Genomic DNA, 21684 nt, shown 5'->3' on the forward strand with positions numbered 1-21684 from the left:
ATCGAAGAAGCAAATTCCCCAAACTAATAATTCGCATTTCTTCATCATCCCCCGACGCTTTGAATTCCATTCCACGGATTAGGTCTTTACTAACCGTTCTAATTAAGCCAGATTATAAAGATATTAATAGTAATTTAAAATATTTTAAGAACAACCAATCAGCTTCAACCGCTTACCTCTCATACATCTAACATTATTAACGGCGTATTGAATTCGACTTACCCATCGTTACCTTTACTAATGTCTCTCGGTCTTTCTCATTCTACATCTCTCTCTCTCTCTCTCTTTCTCTCTTTCTCTTTCTCCCTCTTTCTTCCTCCACCTTCTTCTCACGAGTCTTTCTCTCTCTCTCTCTCTCTCTCTCTTCTCTCTCTATTTTTCTAGTTTATATATGAATACATAAATATTCTCTGTGCATCTCGTGCCAGAATAATGAATATTTGTCGTTACGCTTCTTCAACTTAGGTTTACATATATTAATAACGATAAGAGAAAGGAACAAGCGCTTTACAACCGGATTGAAGGGCTCGAATAAATAGTCGCACTGTTGATTTTCCAAAACCTGGACGAAGATTAATGCAACCCAAGTTATTTATTCGTAAATGCTTTGTATATATATATATATAATATATCGTACAGACAGAGGAAACGCAGGTGGTGCTTTATAAGTAAAATGTGCAATTAATATCGTTTTTCTGTCTGTACGATACGCGATCGTGGCCGGGACTCGCTTGGTATCTTACACGCTAGAATAAAAGATCATAAATTTACGAATTCTCGATCGTTGGCTTGGGTAGCAAAAGTTGCAAAAATTCTAAAAGTTGAGTCAAATTGCAAGGACTCTTTCGAACTTCGTGTGTCACGATATGGTACGAGTTGATGAGAAAAAAAAGAAGAAAACATGTTTAGCGATGGCCCAATGCTGATAATATGTTTGTTCGAGCAAAAACGATGATAACGACGACGATAATTGTTATACTGATGAATATATAAAGAGAGATACTGAAAACTTCGATTTTACAGACATTACCAGAACAAGAAGAATTAATATTAATGAAAACGAGGTTGATTTCAACTTGGAACATTAATATTAAGCGTAGTTACTAGTCCGTTCAAATATCTCATGTGTTTACGATCCAAGTAGAGTAGTTTTGAAGATAAATTTGGAAAATGAAATTTCGAACGAAGAATAATAACCATAATACGAGTAGTGTCGAGTCCTCTACCATTTTTGTCACTCGTATCGAACGTAGAACGTAGCTTTGGAACAAAAACCTTCACCGAAAAATATTTTTATTTGTTTTTTTTTTTTTTTTTTTTTTCTTAAACATTATCTTACAAAAGTAGTAATTCAACGTTTTCATACATCTCCAGAATAATTCCTAGTAATTTACGTATTAGTAGAATCCAGTTTGTAGTCTTGCTTTGCGATTCGAAGGTACATAAAGGGGGAAATTGCGCTTTTTTGGGCATACCTCAGTGTCAGGAATCAAAGCCCTTGCTGACGAGGGGGAAGGGGTGGGGTCGAGGTTTTTTTAGAAGGGCTATAGTGGAGATATAATGCATCGATAACGCCAAACGACGAGAGGTAACGTTACTTGCAATTTTGGCTATATTCCAGCCACGACTTGAGATGAGAGACGCCAGAAAGCATCCCACACCGGCCAGGTGGCTGGTAAAAATGGAGCTTGGCTCTTATTCTCTCTCTTTTCTCTCTCTCGCGCTCTCTCTTCGTCTTTTTCTTTATCTCTTTCTCTTTTCCTTCCTTTCTCTTTCTGACACTATATTTTTCTCTCAATATTTCGCGAGTAGGGGAGCGACGCAAAAATTTAGTGGCTGTAAAATATACTCAGGTCGTGTGGAACACGCGAAAGTCAGATAGAAAAGGAGCTTCTCTCAAGTTTAGCATATATTCGGCCCTCGTGCAGCGAGTGTCAGAGACACGAAATTTACAATAATTAATAAACTAGTCGAATCACGACATCGGCTTGATAATAAAAAGGGGAGAAGAGAATAAAGATATGACTATAAATCTGCAAATTTTTAAGTGTATAGTTCAAACGTAGAAATCAATTGAATAGATTACAAACAGGAAAAACATTTTTTTTCTAAACTTCTTAATGAACTTTCAATGAGATACGATTTATCGAAAGGCTGAAGAGTATACATGAGCAGTTTTAAATATTTAGGTACAGAAAATCAAGGGAAAAAAGATTTTTTCTAATGATAATGAAAAATTGATAGTTTGAGAAGAAATTCGAAATAATTTCACGGATTTTCACTACCATCGTAGAACTTGCAATCATTTCTCTTTGTCTCCAGTCTCTTCTGTACTACATTCCTTTCTCTCTTTTTCTTATCCTCTGTTCCTCGTTGTACTTCATCGTCGATCATGCAGATCGATGCTTTCGATGACTTTCTCTCGAAATCGAAACTTTTGCATTCGTCATGTGGCGTTGCTTGTCAATATGCTGGCTTTCTTTTCATCACGTTGTGGAAAGAAAATAAAGAAAAATCTGCCCTTTAAATATTCATGAGACGAACAAATTTTTTCGTGGATTTCGATATTCAATAATAAGAGAAATTGGTGCCAAATGAGTACTCTGGAAACAATATTTTATTAAATGTTTTGAAAGCCCTTTATGAAAAACTGTGATCAATTGTCGTTCAACAATGTTCTTTTGATTTGAACTACAAAACTGCAGAATCGAGCTCTGCCAAAGTGAGCAGCTCACACTGTGAAGCCCTGATTTATTAGATGAATCATGATAGAAATCTTTTCCCCCATACAATGCAGTTGCTATTTCTCTCTCTCTCTCTCTCTCTCTCTTCCCAATTCCTTCTCTCCTTGAATCTTTCATTCTCTCTCTCTCTCTCTCTCTCTCTCTGTTTCTCTCTTCTTCTTTCTTGGGACTCTATTCATTGTACGAATCAACGTTTGATGACGCAAACTGACAAAATGTCTTTCTACATTATGATTTCCTTCGAAGTGACCTATGAATAAATTATTTCGAGAGAGCAAAAAAAAAAAGGATTCTTTACATGCGAGCTTTAATATTGATCGTTCGTCCTAGTCTGTATGTCTTTCTATGTCCTGCGTATGCTCAAACGCTGCTGAAGTCACTACCAAACTTATGATACTTCGAGAAAGTATAAAACGTGCCACCAGGATTAAAAAATTAAAAAATCACGAATTATTACGCCGTTCGCTATAACGACAATAGAAAAAATGGTGAAATATTCATCGCTGTACTACATACGCTACAATTTCGTTATGGAATAATGTATAATCGACCTCTGTATATAGCATAACATATTCATACATTAATCATATATTTATACAACGAAATAACCTTTTTTACTCTAGTATATAAGTTGAGATATCTCGCCGCCTCAATCTCTGCCGCACAAAAAGCTCTTTCGATTATCTCGACGAGAGAGATTTGCCGAAATTGAAGAAAAAAAATAAAATAAAATAAAATAAAAGAAACCGACAAAGTGAAATTAGAAAGAACAAAAAACTCGTCACTCACGTTCTCAGTCCAGTCTCGCTGATCTATATCACCTCGAAACCGTGTATAAAAATACGCCCATGAATATTTATTTTTGTTTTGATTTTTTGGAGAAGAACGTCGTAAGAAAAATCGACCGATGTCCTAGTCGGTCTAATTGAAATGTGAAAACAAGAGTCACGCTCGCTTTTTGACAGTGATTTTTCATGCCTGACGTTTGATTTTTTCAACGGACCACCACGTTTTTGACAACTCAAGATTTTTTAAGCCTGGCGTTCGTTCCTTTTTTCTTTCTTTCGAGTTGACTTTGATTCCCAGCCTTAAAAATAGACTGTGCCCTTCGTGTTATGCAGTCGTTCACCCCTTATCCGAACCAAATTTTCAGACTGTATCGAAATCATTTTATTTCTTATAATTAGATTATATTTGTTTGGAAAAAATCGGAATTTCTTTCAAGTGCTCGTTTACGTATGATATTAAAAAAAAAAAAAAAAAAAAAAACGTTTTTCTTTGGGTTCCACTTAGATTGGAAATAGAATTTAGAAAAATTTGAACCAAACGCGTGTTAATTTGTGTGATGGATGATAAAAATTAAAGCGTCGTCATGTTTCTCGTTTTTTCTATGAAGTTCTAGTTGCGCCATTAGTTATTTTAGTACAACGAGCCCCATGGGTACCGTTTAAGAATCGCACGCGTAGGCCTAGTGCTTTTCATTACCAGAGCAGTGTACTACTCCATTATTTTGTAGCTGTCAACGGAACAGTGTAGGGTTTTGCTATCTACCGAGAAATTAATAAATTTCATAAAACGAATTGAATGTCATTTTGAAAGTGTATAAATTTCGTCGAGAACGATTATATTAGCGAAGTGGACAATCTTTACAATACGCACGGTGCACTTGCGGTGCTTTTATTGACAGAAAAGAGCGAAAATTCGTTCATCGACCCGCCATCGGTGTTTTTCGATGTTTTTCGAAATACAAAAAAGACAGAAATTAATATAACGTTTGTGATGATTATTCAAACAGAAGTGAACATATTTTTAATGGAACGCGGAGTATTTGAATGCTCGTCTTATACTTCTCATTTTCTCGCTGTCTCTTTCTCTCTCGCTCTCTCCCTATATCGCTTACATTTCAAACTTACAGTCTCTAAGAATTTTCAAATTTCTCATTTTCACGCAACATTTTCACTTCGATGCTTATCGCTTTGAAAACACGAAAATAGCCAAAAGAATATCTGCGTATAAAAAGGATTCATGGCGCCAATGAGACTTTGGGATGATTTCTCGCTTTTTTCAATGTAGTTTCAGCGTAAGAGATCTTCTCGCGATCGGAAAAAATGGCAAAGCATGACTGCTGCTCGTGAATTATCGAAGCATCCGTTGTTGATACGGGGCGCATTAGTACGGGACGAGAATTTGGTGCGTCAGTACCGGAAGGAGAACCGAAACCGAAAATCGGCGTAGTTTTCGCGATCGAACTCTGAAAATCTTTCTCTTCGTATTGCGTACCAAGTATAATCGATTGATACCAAGGACATTTGTTATCCAAAATGCAATTTGCAACGGTCATATTTGCCAGTTGAAAACTGATATTTACCGAGTCTTGATATTGATAAGAATATCGTTGAGAAAAAAAAAAAAAAACACTATTTTTATCAATATTTCGCATTCGGTCAAAAAAATTGCATTCAAAAATGCTGTTTGTTGATTTGGCTCTAGCTCCAAGCGCCTCTTGTTGTAATGGCCTTCCCGTAGCAATCTTCTTTTCTTCTCTAATTTAGTCATTCTCGCCTCATTTTCATTTGAGCGCTGTGAATAAATAAAATAATGCTTCACACGTATTTTATAATGAAACAATATAATTACTAATAATTTATCAATTCCTTGGTAAAGTACCCAATCTCATTCACTCACCAATGTCACTGCAAGTTTCCACCACTTATTGTTTCTATTTACAGGCGATATTTGCTAGTAGCATACCCGAGATAATAGAGCTCGTAGGCAGTAGGTCCAAGTACAGCGGGGAATACAAGCGAGAACACGGAAAGAGGTATAATGAAATTTACAAAATTTGACAAATCGAATTTGATGTGCCAATGGATTTATCCATCTGTGTCGATCGGATTTTATTATCGACGTCAACTCTGTCGTTGCTTCTCGTCGGCCGATCAATTCATTACACATTTACATATACGGACACACATTTACACCAACATGATACACGAATATGCAAATGATCACACGTACTTTGTCCGATTATTCAAATTCGACGGTTTTCCATCTACTCTCCGTGATGTTAATCATTTATATTTATTGTAAATTGCATAATGACTCAACGAACTTTATTTCCCTGAATACTTTTCGTTTGGGCACGTTTTTCCATCATTATTCAATTGGGAACAATAAACAATGGTTTGTAAACGATGGAACGTTGAAAACGAGTATAAGAATCAGCGTGACGAGTCCAGAGTATAAGTTGTCAAAAACCTCGAACGAAAAAACGTTGAAGTGTTTTACTAAATTACTAAATTATTGGATTCTTGTAAAAAAAAATTTTCAACTGCCACAGTAGCTAAAATGAAAAAAAAGAAAAATGAATTTCGTTGAAACGATATGAAATTTACTATGTTTATCGTTTTTGGTAAACTCTTTATTGAAAGTGGTCCAACAAATATACCTGCCATCGGAAATCCGAGACTCTCACATGATTCAATACGGTGATGAGACATGTATGTATGTTATTTTCTAAGTAGAACGCTACAATACTTAAGGCCTTATAGACACTTGGAGCAGGCGAAAAAACATGATTTTCTTCATTCTTTCTCGACAAAAAAATAAATGTTTATTGAAAAACTGTGAACGAAATTTATTAGTACATATATTCGTGTACTTGTACAATTATTTTCATCAAAAAATTATTAATCCGATCCATACCAAACTTATACCGCTTATTTATTATAATAACAGCTTGGGCCTGATCGAAGGATTCGTTAAAGATTTGATTTTAAAAAAATGGCGATAGTTGTAACAAAAAATTCATTTTTTGAGGTGCTGAATTTTCGGTTTTTTTGTTACAACTTTTTTTTCCAACGAAATACGAAACCCTTCGTCCAGGCCCTAGCTATTATTATGATAAATAAGTGGTATAAATTTGGCACGGATCGGATTATTAGTTTTTTAGTAATCGTGTCCACCGCAAAGGTATTTTTAAAAAAGAGACGACCGTGCGCACCGGGCGGTCGGTTGAAATACCCACAACTACGAATCTAATGCTCCGATCTTTATGAAATTTGGTGAGAATATTCTTGAGACATTGTACTTGAAGAATATTTAATAAAAAAAAATGTTGGATTTTTTCACCCATCACAAGTGTACATAAGGCCTTAAACTGTTGATTATTTTGCCTGTGAGTTTCGTGACGTTGTACGATTTCCGGAGGAAAAATGACGATAATATGCAAAGACATTTTTTAGTGATATTCAATCCTGAAGATGAGTTGGCAGGAGTTTCCTTGTACTAAATCGATTTTATTTGATATCGTAGATTTATCTCGTCCGTATGACACAACAGTCCTTGGAGGTCGTTCATTGGAAAGGGAACACGAATCCTCCGTGAACTGTATCGACTTGAACATTATCTCTGTACACGAAGTCATACAGTTATATTCGAATGCATATACGTTTCGTTCGGGAAAACTCTGACGATAAGTTTTTTTTTTCAATGTCGTGAGCATCTGCTGCCGGTTCAGGTTTCAACGTAACCAACTGACCGTTCCATTATCAATCGACCGTATCTCTCGCTTCCCTTTGCTCTCGGTTTTTCCCCTTTGCGCCTCAGCATCTCTTATTTCTTTTCAAAGAATTTCACATCAAAGAACTTCAACTTTCTTTATCTCTCTTTCGCTGCAAGCGATTCTTAATTCGATTTTACCTCAATCGATTTTCCCTTTTTTCATTATTTTCTTCCCCCCTACCTTCCCCAATTCCCTTTCTCAACGTCAAAGCTTTTACAGCGAAGACCCTTCCGGATGTGCTGCCTCTCTCTCTCTTCACACAGAATGCCTGTCATCTACACCGTCTTGGCTATTCGAGCAACTTCGAATGAGAAATATCCTACCATTTTTCTACTTCTCTTTCTTTAATCCACGCTTTGAGAAATTATTCTTCACTACTTCTCGCCTCTGAAATTGGAAAATCACCATATACTCGTTCCCTTTTCGTATCTTTTCACTTTGACGCGAAGGGTTTTATTCTGGACAAAGTTTATTGATAAATTATCATGGAAAAATGCTTAGAGGAATGAGGAAAATGGATAAAAATCGAAGTCAATCGTTGGTCCCGCTCCTCTGGTTGTTCTGCGTTCCAAAACCTCCGTCGATTTGCTCCAGTCGAAAATTATCGAGAAATTAGTTGCAGACTGATTCTGCTCCTGGAGTCGCCTTTTTCAGGTTCCCAATATCGACTTATTTTCAAATTGGCAGACGTTTGGCGAATGGTCCTCCAATCGATCGTATTACAATTTACTATTTTCAAGGTCGAATTCTCCCACTACCAATAACCATGATTCCCGGGAAAAGGAAATAAAGTCAAAAAATCCAAAATTCAAGTAAAAAAATAATCCAAAATTCAATTAGGACAGTTTCAATGTCTTAAAACGATCGATGAAATGTCTTTTGGCATAAGAACCCGAACAGCGAAAGCTCGCTTGGAATTTCGTTTCTGCTCAGGATATTCAACATTGTGCCTTCTCCTTTCGTGAAGTTTGAATCGACTCTCCACCGAATGTCCTTTGAACTAGAGAGAAAATGGGAAAAAGGGGTTTGATCGGATCGAAAGAATAATAAAAAACTTCCTCGAGCTCGTTAAAGATCTCATTGTCAATAAGTAGCTGAGCTAATGATTTATTTCTCACAACCCCAGTATGCACGACTTGGTAAAATAGTATCGACACAGTACTGCAACACACACTCTTCGTTGGAAACTTAGCCTTCACATGCACGAAATTCTGTAGAATATCAGGAGCTCGATATTCAACGTAATTTAATTGAATATGAAAAAAGTGAATGGAAGATATATTCATGAAAAACTTTTCATTGGAATAATGAAAGTTTGAAAAACGAAGATCAGTCACCGGAGAAGGCGAGGGTGACCTTGAGCAAGTTTTGATCAGCGAGTACGAAGCGAGCACGTTGGTCAAGCGAGTTTTCAATAAATCCATAAATATAAATATACATTTTATATAAAAACATAGATAGTAAAAGAAAAATAATTTTTTTAGCCATAAAGGCTATGCAGATTCCCAACACGAGCGTATGCATCTGTATATGTGAAAGAATAATAAATTTATAAAGATGTATACCCAGTGTATGGAGCAATCGGGATATTTGAAATGAATATTCGATCGTATTTGCGGCGGGTTTTTGTTTCCACGATTATTTTTCTGCACCTTGAGCTTTCTCATTTTCTGACGGAACCGCGTTGGTTGTGGGTGTGTAGGCGGTGTTCGCCAGCTGGATCCCAGAGATCACGGAACTCGCCGCGAACCGCTGCAAGTACGGTGGCCGGTACAAGCGCGAGCGTGGACGCAGGTACCCCAGAAAACAAAAAAACTTCCACTTATGTGGACAGCCTCTCTCTCAATCTATCTCTCTCTCTCTCTCTTTCTCTTTCTCCTGCTCTCTTTCTCTCTCACTCTCACTCTTACTATGTCTGAATCTCTCTTTCTATCTCTTTCCTGTTTCGGATCATTTCTTTTTCAAAATTAGTTCCCATACCAGACTTCGAAACTATGATAATTATGATAATGGTATTGAACTATTTGGTAGACGCGTAGTTGGAAGAGAACCACGTTTTTATACGAACGATTTTTTTTCGAACGTCTTTTTTTTATTATTTCACATTTTTTTCATATTTTAGAGCAAAAGTTTATGCAGGAAGAAGAATTAAGCACGAATTATGACGGGGAGAGAAACGGACCTTATTCATGGACAGCAACGTGGTTCTGTGATTCTTTTTTTTTTTCAAGATTTTCATAATTTTCCTTGCCTCGTTGTCTATACTTTTCTCTCTCTTTCGCTCTTTCCAAATTCTATTCTTTGTTTCTACCTCGTCTCACGTGCCAGCCATTCAAATTATATTCACGTATTCCTCGTATTCGTGATGTTTAGAGGACATTTTTGTTCCGTTGATTTTTATTACGTACGACCATTCAATATTGATTTTTTAACATTATCGTTTTTCACAATTTGGTCAAATTTTGAATTTTTTATTCTCAGTTTTTGTGACAAGCTTCACGAGAATTGAGTTGCTGTATCAAAGCGCACACTAGTTCGAAAATCATTCACCGAATTCCAAGGCGTTTCAATCGATAGGGTAAAAATTAGTTGAATCGAAATCATTCGTAAATTATCGCGATTCAATTAACCGTTTCATTAGCCCAACAATGTCAACGAACTTTCAATTGACGATGCATTCGAACAGTTCACTCCCCATTAAAAACAAAAGTAACGAAGATTACGTCAATTGCACTCGGATTTATTAGTCGCACACTTGACTCGAATCAATTTCGATTCTGCCTGTCAAGTAACTCTCGAATCGATTAAAGTTATGTGCCACCGCTGCTATCCACGAACGCGAGTTCGTTTTCTCTCTCTGTCTCTCTGTCTCTCTCTCTCTCTCTCTCTCCCTCTTTCTTTCTCTCTTTCGCTCCCTCTTTGTCTTTCTCTTTCTCATACACATTTTCACGAGAATGAATATAATTTTTCTCACAGTATGTCGCAACTGGTTGAAAAGACCACAAAAACAAAATATTGGCATAAATAGCGAGACCGCATCCCTGAGACTGATTAATCACTGGTACCCAGTTATTGTCACGTATTATGTACCAAGCTCTTCCTCTCATACACACTCACTCTTACTTTTAACTTATATATTCACCTTATATAATAATATATCTATATTCTGTGCTGTCAACCTTTCGACCTACTTACGCTGATTCACTGCTTTTTCTTAATTACGTATACACAAATATATAAATATCTATATATATATATATTAATATAAATACACCACCTTATTGCAATATTCACCAAGTTAGCAATTTTCGAATAAACCACACACACACACGCCCACACACGTGCTGGTAATTGCTTGAGAATTTTATTGATTTTCAAAAGAAAAAAACAACAGAGTATAGGACACTTATAGCGAGTGTTTATTATATTATTTTCTCGAATAATAATGATTTACCGAAAACAAATAAGTACGAATGAGATTAATTACATAATTGAAAACACAGACAAGCGTAGAACACAGATTTATTATGTGGGGGGGATTAAAGATGATTTTTGCATCCGTTCTCGAATCGAAAAATCATTTACTTTGTAACTATTCCCCACAGAGTAATATTTTACAAAAGAATCCTCGTCTCATTCGGAGATTGGCTCTTTTTTTATGCCATAAGCCCTTTAGTACGGTTGAGCATTTCGTTGGCATATTGACGATTAAAACGGGAAAAACAACTCGAGGAGAAATGCACTCACACACATTCTCGGTTCTGTACGTCGTTATCCACTTTTCGTTTCTTTCGAATCACACTCTTTTCGTCTTAATTCGATCCTTGATTCTACACACGATAGCGATATATGGAAAAGAACATCAGCTAAGAAAGAATCTTTAGTACACACGGATTGGGTTTCTTGGCGGCATGCGTTAGTGTTCTCGCTATAGTTTCTTAGAGGATTCGCTCTCTTCCTCTCTTCATCTTACTAACTCTCTCTCTCTCTCTCTCTCTCTTTCTCTTTCTCTCACTCTCTCACTCTCTCTCGCTCTTTCTGTCCGTCCATCCATCTCTCTATCTTTTATTCCCCGCCCCTTGTTTCACTCTCTGAGCGATCGAGTATATTCAGATTGACATGCTGCAACGTTTGACAGCCGAGAGAGCATATTACCGCATGCGTACATATATATATATTGAATAACAACATACATATGTATATGTACGTAGTACGATGTAAATATATAATGAAAAAGCAAAAAAGAACCTAGTTATTTAATATTATCATTGGAAAATTTGAAGATGCGTAAATAATACACACGTAGTGGCGGCAGTAGAGGGGGTGCAGGCGTAGGCACAAAATAAGGCTAATGTTTACTTAGGGGTTGTAGATAAAAAGCACGACTTGGACGTAATGATATTGAATCACACTGACGCTGTAAAGAACAAACCAAATATCAAAGAAGAAAACAAATATTGAGAAAAAAAATTAACATTTTCGAGAGAGTGGAACGGCGTAGGGAGAATGGCGGTTTTGAAATCATCACAAACAAATAAATAGAACATAAGAAATGTTCGTTGAAACGATAAAACGTTTTCCTCAATGGGAAAACAAAGAGGGATTCGTCGATAAGTTTGCAGTCGATGCTGGGCCGCCCTTTTCACCGTTCAATGCGAAACCCTCGACGATAGATCCACTCTTGGCTGAGGCACTCGCTAGTCTAGTCCATAGTCCACATTGATTATTTCTGTTTTACATACACCTATACATATTCATATATCTATAAATATATACATACGTGTATCTCTGTATGTATTTATATATATATGAGTTTTTACATATGAATTTGTCACATGGTCATTTCTTCTTATAATATCGTGATCACACGTACGAGCCACGCACGTGAGCTCTTCCGTCGATTGGGGATTCGTCGAATTCGTTGATGATGAAATCCGACAGAAAATTGGAAAAAAAGGAAGGAAAATGGACATCAGATTTCGTACGAGCGATTACGATATTGAAGGAATTCATAATATTCACACTCGTCGTAACAATATACATTCCACATGATCACATTTGTTTTTCGTATCGGGTAAAGGAGAGGGCTGAGAAAGAATGTTAATGATTTTGACGAATCATCGCAATGTACACGCACACACACACACACGCGCGCACACACACACACACACACACACATCGGTTGTAGGATATTACTTGAAAAATATCGATCATTGAGGGAGAAAAAAACAGAACACTACTAGTAGCTCACTTGGCCCATGGCCCAAGAAAAAACACTCAGGTCTTTCGTTCGTTTTCGTTCACAATGCTAAAAACAATAGCAAAAGGTTTTGTTTCGATGAAAATCTCTATACTTTCGAAGCAACGTATTCGAGGAGTTGAAAGATTTTGATTTATTCATCGTTTATTTTTCCACCCGCAAGCACCTATCCACTGCAAGTTTTCACATACGATTGATCAAATATTTATACGTTTTTTTTATGATTTTTTTTTTTTTTTTCGTCCATTATCCTCCCAAGTTACACGAGGCTCTTGGAATGATGTTTGCGCAAATCTATATTTATATAGAGGTTCCAAATGTTATTGTGGGGGGAAAGAAAACTCGAGAAACATGAGACGAGGTGAGTGTGCTCGCAATGAAAATATATGTCAACGAATACAATCGTCGTGGTGGCCAAAAGTTTTAAATTGTTGCCGCGTCTCAACGGTTTCTGTTTGTCCTTTATTTCGTGTGCGTGGGCTAACGAGCCTATGGAAACGCTGGAAAATTGTCAGCTGGTAAAGGTTAAATTATGTGAAAAACGGGTGCAGTTTTCTGTTGATTTTGACAGGCTTCGTAATGACGAGAATTTATTATTCGTACGTTGAAAAATTGTATTTTCAAAAATTCCATCGAAATTTGGAGGCTTCCATGTTTTTCAAGTTTTCAGTATTCCAACCTCGCTCACTGATCAACGCGGATACGCAACGCCGTTGTTTTATCAAAGCATTAATGAACTTGAAACAAATTTCGGTAACTATTCCATAATCCCCCTCGCGACGAACCCGCGAAACGTTTTACGGTCTTTGATTAGTATTTGTTTTTTTTTCTATTTCAATTCATTTTCGATGGGCTTGCAAAAGAGCGGACGAGTCGAACGAGCTTTTTGATTCTAGGACTCGGTCTTTTTCGTTTATTTTTTTTTTCAATTCGTTAGTTCCAGTGCAAAGTCGCAAATTCATTGAGGCAAAAATAGAGATTTTATTGTTGAATTTTATTGTTCATTAAAATCCGGCGAAGCAAAAAATTAGTTTCGACGGAGTATCTCGTGAGCGAAACTCCATAATGTCAATGGCGGAATCAGGTGTTATGAAGAAGAGTCACAAAAATGGTTACACTTCCAAAAATATAGTTGTAGAAATTTCTATGGAAATAGACAAAAATGAGTTCAAAGAAAATGTGAATATCGAAATAATAATAATAATAATAATAATAACGATAATAAAAAATAAAAATACTAATATTAATAGTGCACAGAACAAAAAAATTGAATGGCGATTGAAAAGCGTATATAAATATGAATGGTCGATGAGTCCGCTCAAGCCAAACCCATTTTGACAGCCAGCAGTTTGTGAGCACACGAAAGACGACCGAGACGGCGACGACGACGACGATTACGACAGCGACTACGACGACGGTGACAAGGACGACGGACACGAACTCCAGGATGATCGTCTCTCTATTTCTCTTTCTTTCTGTCTCTATCTCTCTTTCATTTCTTCCACTCTCTCTCTCTCTCTTTCTCTCTCTCTCTCTCTCTCTATCTCTCTTTCTCAATCATTCTCTATCTTAATTTCGCTCGCTCTCTCTCTTTCACTCTTTCTCTCACTCGATCTGTGACCTCCGTCTGAAACATCACTCAAATCTTCAATAAAACCGTATCTCTTTAGTTTTCTCTTTCCACAAAAATTCGCTCTCTAATTATTCTATCGTCTTAAACATATCCAAACAGACACCTGCCCCTCGATATATATATATTCTAGATATAATTAAAATATTGACGTTTCATTAAGCGTTTGAGTCGTAGAAAAAGAAGCGTGACTCGATGAATTAGATAAAAATTACCTAAAAATTGAAAACAAAAAAAAAACACGAAAAGAGAAGAAACGGAGCTTTTTTTGTTCCTGGAGAGAGGTACAGCAACAGCACTACGTTTATGTACCTTTTTTCCCCCTAGTATATGCCATGTATACCTGCCTTTGAATAAAAATAACAAAAATGATAATAATCATAATAAAATACTATTAAAATACGAAGAGACAAAGAAAAGAAGGAAATTTAAAATAATATCGACTAAACCAATTAAAAATAGGTAGACGTGTCGGCACGTGTAGTCTCGTTAGGTTTAGGTTACATTAAATATAGGTGTGTAGGTCCTGGTTGTGTAGGTAGTTTAACCAATCCTCGTCCCTCAGATTCATTATAGGTAAATACATCAAAACTCTCTATATGTATACCTATTGTTGATATTTTATAGGTAAATTTTATATACCTGTATGTATATATATATTTATTTATTCATTTATTTAATTATTTATATACATGCATACAGATTTTATACGATTTTTTTCATTGATAAAGAAAAGAAAGTATGCAGTTGGGCCGTGGCGCGCATAGCGGTATAGCACTGTCAGTCGTGTCACTATGGGTTGTCCCGCGGCCTGCGTAGCTAATCAAAAACTCTTCTTCTTTCCGTTCATCATACAAAATTATTGAAAAGCCCCGTACCACCACTACTACCACCACCACCACCACCACCATCACCACCATCACCTCTTTTCGCCCTTGTCCGATTGCAACCTCGTGAAGTATTCCTCGAGTATATAACTGCCCTTTCAAACACCTTTGCTTATCCTCCCTTGTGCCAATTTGACTATGACGTACACTATTTCTTGATGTATACAACCTTCGAGCATAAAATAACAGAAAAGTATTACGTTCGATACAGTATCACTATTGACGCTTTGACTGAATGAAGAATACGTGTAAATTGGAAAAAAAAAAAAAAAATCGAAAAAAAAACGAAACAACAAAAAAAAACCAATACGAAAATGAGAAAAGAGAAGAGAACAAAAAAAAAAATTAAAAAAAGAGTGGCAACGAGATTTCGAAAACGACGAATACCACCAAATCAAACCCTTTTTAAGTGTATTGATGCGAGTGTTGTGTTCTGTTCTATCGTGTGGTGTAGGCCATATTCGCCAGTTGTATCCCCGAGATAATTGACCTGATCGGGACGCGAAACAAGTATGGCGGCACTTTGAAGAACGAGCGAGGTCGCAGGTGAGACACAAACAAGAAAAAAAAAAAAAAACAAAAATAATAGCTTCCCACAAAATTTTTCACCAAAATGAAAAACAAAAAGAAACCAAATAATAATAATAAAAGAGTTGAAAACAAAACAAAACAAAAAACATCCGACCAAAAGCCTCTCCGACTTCTTCCCCACGTGGATCCGACACTTAAAATCCCACCCAAGCCCTACACTTTGATGTTTATGTGTTACTCTTATATGTGTATTTTACTTATCTCACAATTTATATATATATACATATATGAATTTATAATACACTCATATACATATATTTATATCTATTTAACGAATTTTCCTTGTTTCATACGGCATTTTCCTTCACCGTTTTCAATCCCGTTTTAAAGTGCATTAAGTGTATATATTTAAGGTCGGTGAGAGCGATGATAGGACAAATCGATGTTTGGAATGATCTGCGAATAAAAAAGTGTCAAGCTACACTTGAATATATATACATTTGCACAAAATGTACTCCTCCTTTCTCCTTTCCAAATGCGATTTCAGTACTCTTACTCACAGAATTATCATTGAGTGATATATATTTCTAGATTAATAAAACAAACGGATTAATATTTTGTTTATTTTTAATATACATATTTGTCGAAATTGATTGTTATTCTGATTGCGATATATGCGAGAGGGCTCTGCGTTTGGTGGCTCGATTTTCGGGCTCCCGCAAACCTTAGTTTTCAGCTTTAGTTTCGTCGCGAGTTTGTTTGTTCCCACACCCAATCAGAATCCCTCTCGTTCACCACTTAATTCCAGTTCGCTGCTCCTTCCTCTCGTCTCTCATTCTCTTTCTCCGTTTCCCCCTCTCCCCCCCCCCCTCTCTCTCTCTCTCTCTCTGTTCGCATCTATCACTCGTTCTCTTTCTATGTCTCCGTTGTTGTCCGTTCCTATTAACCCATTCCAGACGACCCAAATTAGCCTTCTCAAAGTATCTCCTCTAACCCTCCTTCTTCCTTTCCTCTGTCCTCTGGCCCTTGCCACTCTACCCTCTACCACTTTTGCCATCACCACCAACGAGCACCAAACACCACAATCACTACCACAGATTTTACCACACCCAGCAACTGGTGTTAGCTTGTTTGTTCACACTGACCGCACTTGGGACAAATACGGCTTTTCTCCCCCGAGCCCCTTCGCCCCCCCCCCCCCTCCCCGCCGGCCCTTCGCCGACCCTTTTCGAACTCCGAGCCACAAGCCCCATGGACAGTTTGGCATAATCTCTCTCTCTCTCTCTCTCTTTCTGTTTCTCGTGCGCGAATAAAATTTACAACTTTGCATCTTTGATCCTGTCTCGGCGAGCTTCAATCAACTGACCGCGTTCTATTCTTTCGATAGCTTTCTCTCGCTTTCTCTTCTCTTCTGTGTTTCTATTTCTGTAACGTTTTTTTTTTTCCCATATTTTCTCTTTCTGGTACTCTGCTTTTCCTCTCAATCTCTCTGTTTCTCTCTTTCTCTTCTTAACGTTGTTCTGTACGGCGCAATCTCTATCGATACGGAGACCACACTTTTGAGGAATTTGTGTTTGAGCGTTTATTATTCACGGATGGCTTTCGTGGCGATGAAATTCAACGAATTTTTCTAAACTCATAATTTCAATAATATATCGAGTTAGAACTAGAAAATTAACAACAAACATTCAAATGCAATCACGAGAATTTTTGAGACATCATAACTTTTTGTTGAAAAACAAATATTTTTATTTGCCAAGATCGAAATTCTGTCGATAGCCATTATTCAAAGCTGTTGGCCCAATTTAATTGGGCTGTACTCGTCGCGCCACCATTCCGTGAGTAGTAACGCCTTCGACTGGTCAGACGCGCCGCGATAAATGAAAAATTTTACAAGACCGTACCTTCCATCCCTTTCGAACCGCAACGTGATTTCTCCTTAACCGTAAAAATTCATTCGACGCGAATCTCCCGTCTCGAAAAAACATATTTTCCTTCGATATTATCCAGCTCTCGAGTCAATTTTGAACGAGCTTTCGGAAAACGCGGTTTATCGAAATATTGAACTTTCGATTGCAAACTTTCGTGGGCTGTATTTATCTCCGAGTGCAAACAGTCAAAATGTCCAGCATGTACCCCTGCATACAATGTTACATAACCAGCATCGAATGCATCTTTATAATCCCGAGCGTTGTAACAGTTCAGTGTAATATAAATGTCTACATATACATATATGTGCATATTTTATATATTAATATCTACAAATATCTCATATATGTACATGAACACATAACGTTGGTGTCTTAGTCAGCATTAAATGATCGTTTTGCGTGTTCGTTACAGTTACTTAACAATAAAAATATGGGAGTAAAAGAAAGAAAACAGAAAAGAAATATGTGTCAATGAATCTAGATCAGGTTCGTGCAGTATCATCACAATATAATCCGATTTAATTTAAGTCAGGATTTAAAAGTAACAACAATGAAGAGATAAAATGGCTACGGTTCGTAGCAATCCGCCAAATCGGCACTCGTTTCGTGAAAGAGTAATTATTAGTTTGATTTTCCGTCAAATTTCCCTTTCGTAATATCGAAGGGCAAGAAAACGAACAAAAACAGAAGAGAAAAACAAGTGTAAAAGTTTTTTTATTCGGGCTTCTTCAAAAACAACAGGGATGTGCAAACCATCGTGCCAGATTCTCGTGTCGTGAATACGGAAGCAGTTTTTTAAAAAATCATCTTTTCAATTCTGTGTGTATGGTCTGCGTGTGCGTATGTGTAGGTGATAAATTGACAAGAAACACCAAAATTTCTCACTCACACTCGCCACCGCTTTTGTTTTTAATTCAATATTATTTGCTTTGCGATAAAAACATTGATGCACTGAATTTTAAGGATGCATACAGGGTGAGGTGATCCAGTCCAGTGCCCTAAGGATCGTTGAACTATGAGTTTCAGAGGAAAATGTTTTCATCGAATACTCGGTAGCTCGGAAAGGCTCGGCAATGGTGGGCGCCGGGTGGAAAACCGTTGCGGGGATTAACATTCTTAGTTTTCTCATGATTTCAAAATGCGTTCGCGATCGTTTGACCCAAATGAGAATTTCAGGGCAGTGACCACAAAAAATGCATGTTGATAAATTCTGATATAAACGCGAACAGCGAGCAGTCGATCAAAAAACGCTGAATTTCGTTGCGATCGGTGGCACTTTGCCTATTTCTGGTGAACTCAGGCTTTGACGAATCATTTTCAACCGGATTCAAGCTCTGTACTCGACGCACTCGTATTGTGACGTTTTAATTAATTTGAGCTTCCTCATCGCGATGTTAAATAAAAGTATCGAAAGGAAAAATGAAAAAATAAAGCATTTCGAAAGCCTCGAGGGCGCTTCATCCGGACCACCGTTGCTCTCACCATTCCCTAGCTTCTTCAGATTCGTACAGTTTTCGTTGGATGTAACGGCCTCTGTGACTCACAGGTTTAGAGATATCGAAGGTGATCACGTGATTGGCTCACCCTAATCATACCAAACTGCGAATACATTCCTCGGTCGGTGGCCGCAACTTTGCATTTTCTTTTCTTTCAATTCCGATTTTCGCAGAGTGCACAACACTTTCTCGAAGCCTAATGTGCTCGGTATTCATTGAAACGAAACACGACACTCTCCGCACGTGAATAAAATCGATGATCGTGAGTAACCGAGGCATGGACCATTCCGACACGATAGATTTGCACTCGCGATTCCGTCGAACGCTCGGCGACTCTGATTTTCCTTCAATGCAATCTTACTTTTCATCCGTTTTTCCTCCATCACACATTTGGGGACATTTACGTGTTTTATCATGAGACTTGCGACGCACTTTCGAGCCACTTTCCTTCGTCATTGATCGGTCATTCTATCCCTCCGATAACATCCACACGCGCATCTGATTAGTCAAATAAACTTTCTCAACACACACACACACACACACACACACATACAATTTGCCGAATGAAAACACTCGTCGGTGGCAGAACACTGTGGAACGAAACGACGAGAGTACGTGCACATTGTCATGCGGATGTTTTAGCGGAGCAACAAAACTCACAAAGTTCGTGATGAATTCGATGGTCGAAGGGGGATAGTCGACGATCCCTAAATCAGCTCGACCCACTCCTCAATATTCGTTTCTTCATAACGCTGTCGAATTCACGATGAGCTACATTTTAAGCCACTCACAAATGTTTCCGGTGTCTTCATTTGTCTTTTGTTAGGCCTCCTCACAGACGCATAAAACACGATACAGCGTCCAGACAGAGCATGGAATGCCTAAGCGCTGGATTCACGACATTTTTAATCCTCTCTCACACGCCAATTTCCGTGTATTGGGAAAAAAAGAAAAAAGAAAAAAGAAAGAAACACTTGTCCAATCCACCAAAATGACTAACGATTTGAAACACGAACACGTACAACACACGAATTACACATGACACGAGCACATATTTCTTTTTGTGTAATGATCACAAGAAAAACACAATTTTCTATATAAATTTATTGATTTGAATGTTGTTTATGTAAATACACACGAACGTAGAAGTAGTTTAATCACGAAATAGTGATTGTCACACGTACCTTTCTAGGTTTTTTCAAATTTTTCATTCCTTTGTTTGTGCTTGAAATAATAATTGTTATGACTAACACGAATGAGCTTGCTGAATCCAGATTTGTGATCACACTATTAATTATTTCAATTACGTCTCCTATATATATGGCTCATATATATCGGATCGTCCAGAATAAACGTTTGTTAAATTGCACATGAAGTGTTGTAGTTATTTCGGTTTAAATAGTGATCGTATATTCGCCTAATATGACTCACTCCAATCCTATCGAAACCCCGGTAAGTTTTGGCCAATTAATTGAGTTTATATTCCTGAATCGTTGTCGTTATGAGGATAAAATCAATTAATCAATGAACAAACAATCATTTGTCTTATAATCGTTTCCGAATGATAGTTGGAGGGTTTTTTTTTTCTGTCAATTTTCTATTGTCTCGAGTGTGCTTCGAAGGGAATAATTAAAACGAAATTTATCATTCGGAGTCTCGTGTTTGAAGCGATCAATCGACTTTTATATTTCCAATTTTTTCTTTCACTTTTTCCAAAGAATAGCAGATTTTTGGCTCATTTTAAAAGTCGTCATATGATTTTGATTTTGTCACAGAATATAAAAAAGCAACGATGAAACACGACGATAGAAGGAATTTGCCATAAGCTGTTGCCATAAGCCATGGCTACGTAGAATGAAACGTAGATGATTGATGTCTAGCACAAGTGATGTAGAAATTTCGCTTTTACGATTATTATTTGAAAAGAAAAAAAAAAGAGATGAAAAAAAAAAGGAAAATTCAATATTTTTTCCCCGATTGTGACACTTGCGCGAGCCGTTGAATCGAGCGTCGATATCTTTAACGTTCGTTTTGTGTTGGCAGACACATTGTTGTGTGCGGCCACATCACCTACGAGTCTGTCTCGCACTTCCTCAAGGATTTCTTGCACGAGGATCGGGAGGATGTCGATGTCGAGGTCGTATTCTTGCACAGGTACGTTATTGTCGAAAAACGATTATGTTTTCGTCCCTCGCCTTCTTTTCGTGTCCTCATTTATTTTCAGTCTTACCATCGACCGGTTCATTCGAATCTGGCGATATTCATTTTGGCCATCCTCGAATCACACTGAAGTTCTAACGACGAACTTTATCTCGAGACACCAATTGGACAAAAAATGACAGTTTTGTTCGTACCATTTTTTAAAATCCAAACACAATCATGTTATTATTTATATTTGTGTATAATATCATGTTGAAACATCAATTTTTCTCATATTATCTTCTTATTCGTGGATTGCGTGTAACGAACACGATCAATTGGTAAGTATATGTTTAGTTAGGTGAGAAACAAACTGATACTGCAATTTTAGCAACTCGTCAACGCTGTGACCAATGAGTAGGGTGATCAAGTCGCTTTCCATGTGACCGTAGACTCAGACTGTTATAATTGTGAGGCAATAAAACGTTCTGAATGACAAAAG

General features: G+C 37.2%; 1 protein-coding gene across 34 annotated transcripts in view; it reads left to right on the top strand.

Annotated features, from left to right (window-relative positions):
* The window catches only part of slo (calcium-activated potassium channel slo), a 100297-nt gene that overhangs the window by 40557 nt on the left and 38056 nt on the right, over nucleotides 1-21684 (top strand). For 26 of the 34 annotated variants that reach the window (XM_043425672.1, XM_043425687.1, XM_043425742.1 and 23 more), the window contains exons 6-7: nucleotides 15540-15631; nucleotides 21087-21197. In XM_043425672.1, the coding sequence (XP_043281607.1) occupies nucleotides 15540-15631; nucleotides 21087-21197 (203 nt within the window). Of the gene's footprint in view, nucleotides 1-9010; nucleotides 9103-15539; nucleotides 15632-21086; nucleotides 21198-21684 lie in introns of all 34 variants that reach the window. The other 8 variants (XM_043425534.1, XM_043425526.1, XM_043425573.1 and 5 more) reach the window with 1 other exon arrangement.

This window comes from Venturia canescens, chromosome 1 (genome assembly GCF_019457755.1).
Source record: "Venturia canescens isolate UGA chromosome 1, ASM1945775v1, whole genome shotgun sequence".
In the NCBI taxonomy this organism is placed as follows: Eukaryota; Metazoa; Arthropoda; class Insecta; order Hymenoptera; family Ichneumonidae; genus Venturia; species Venturia canescens.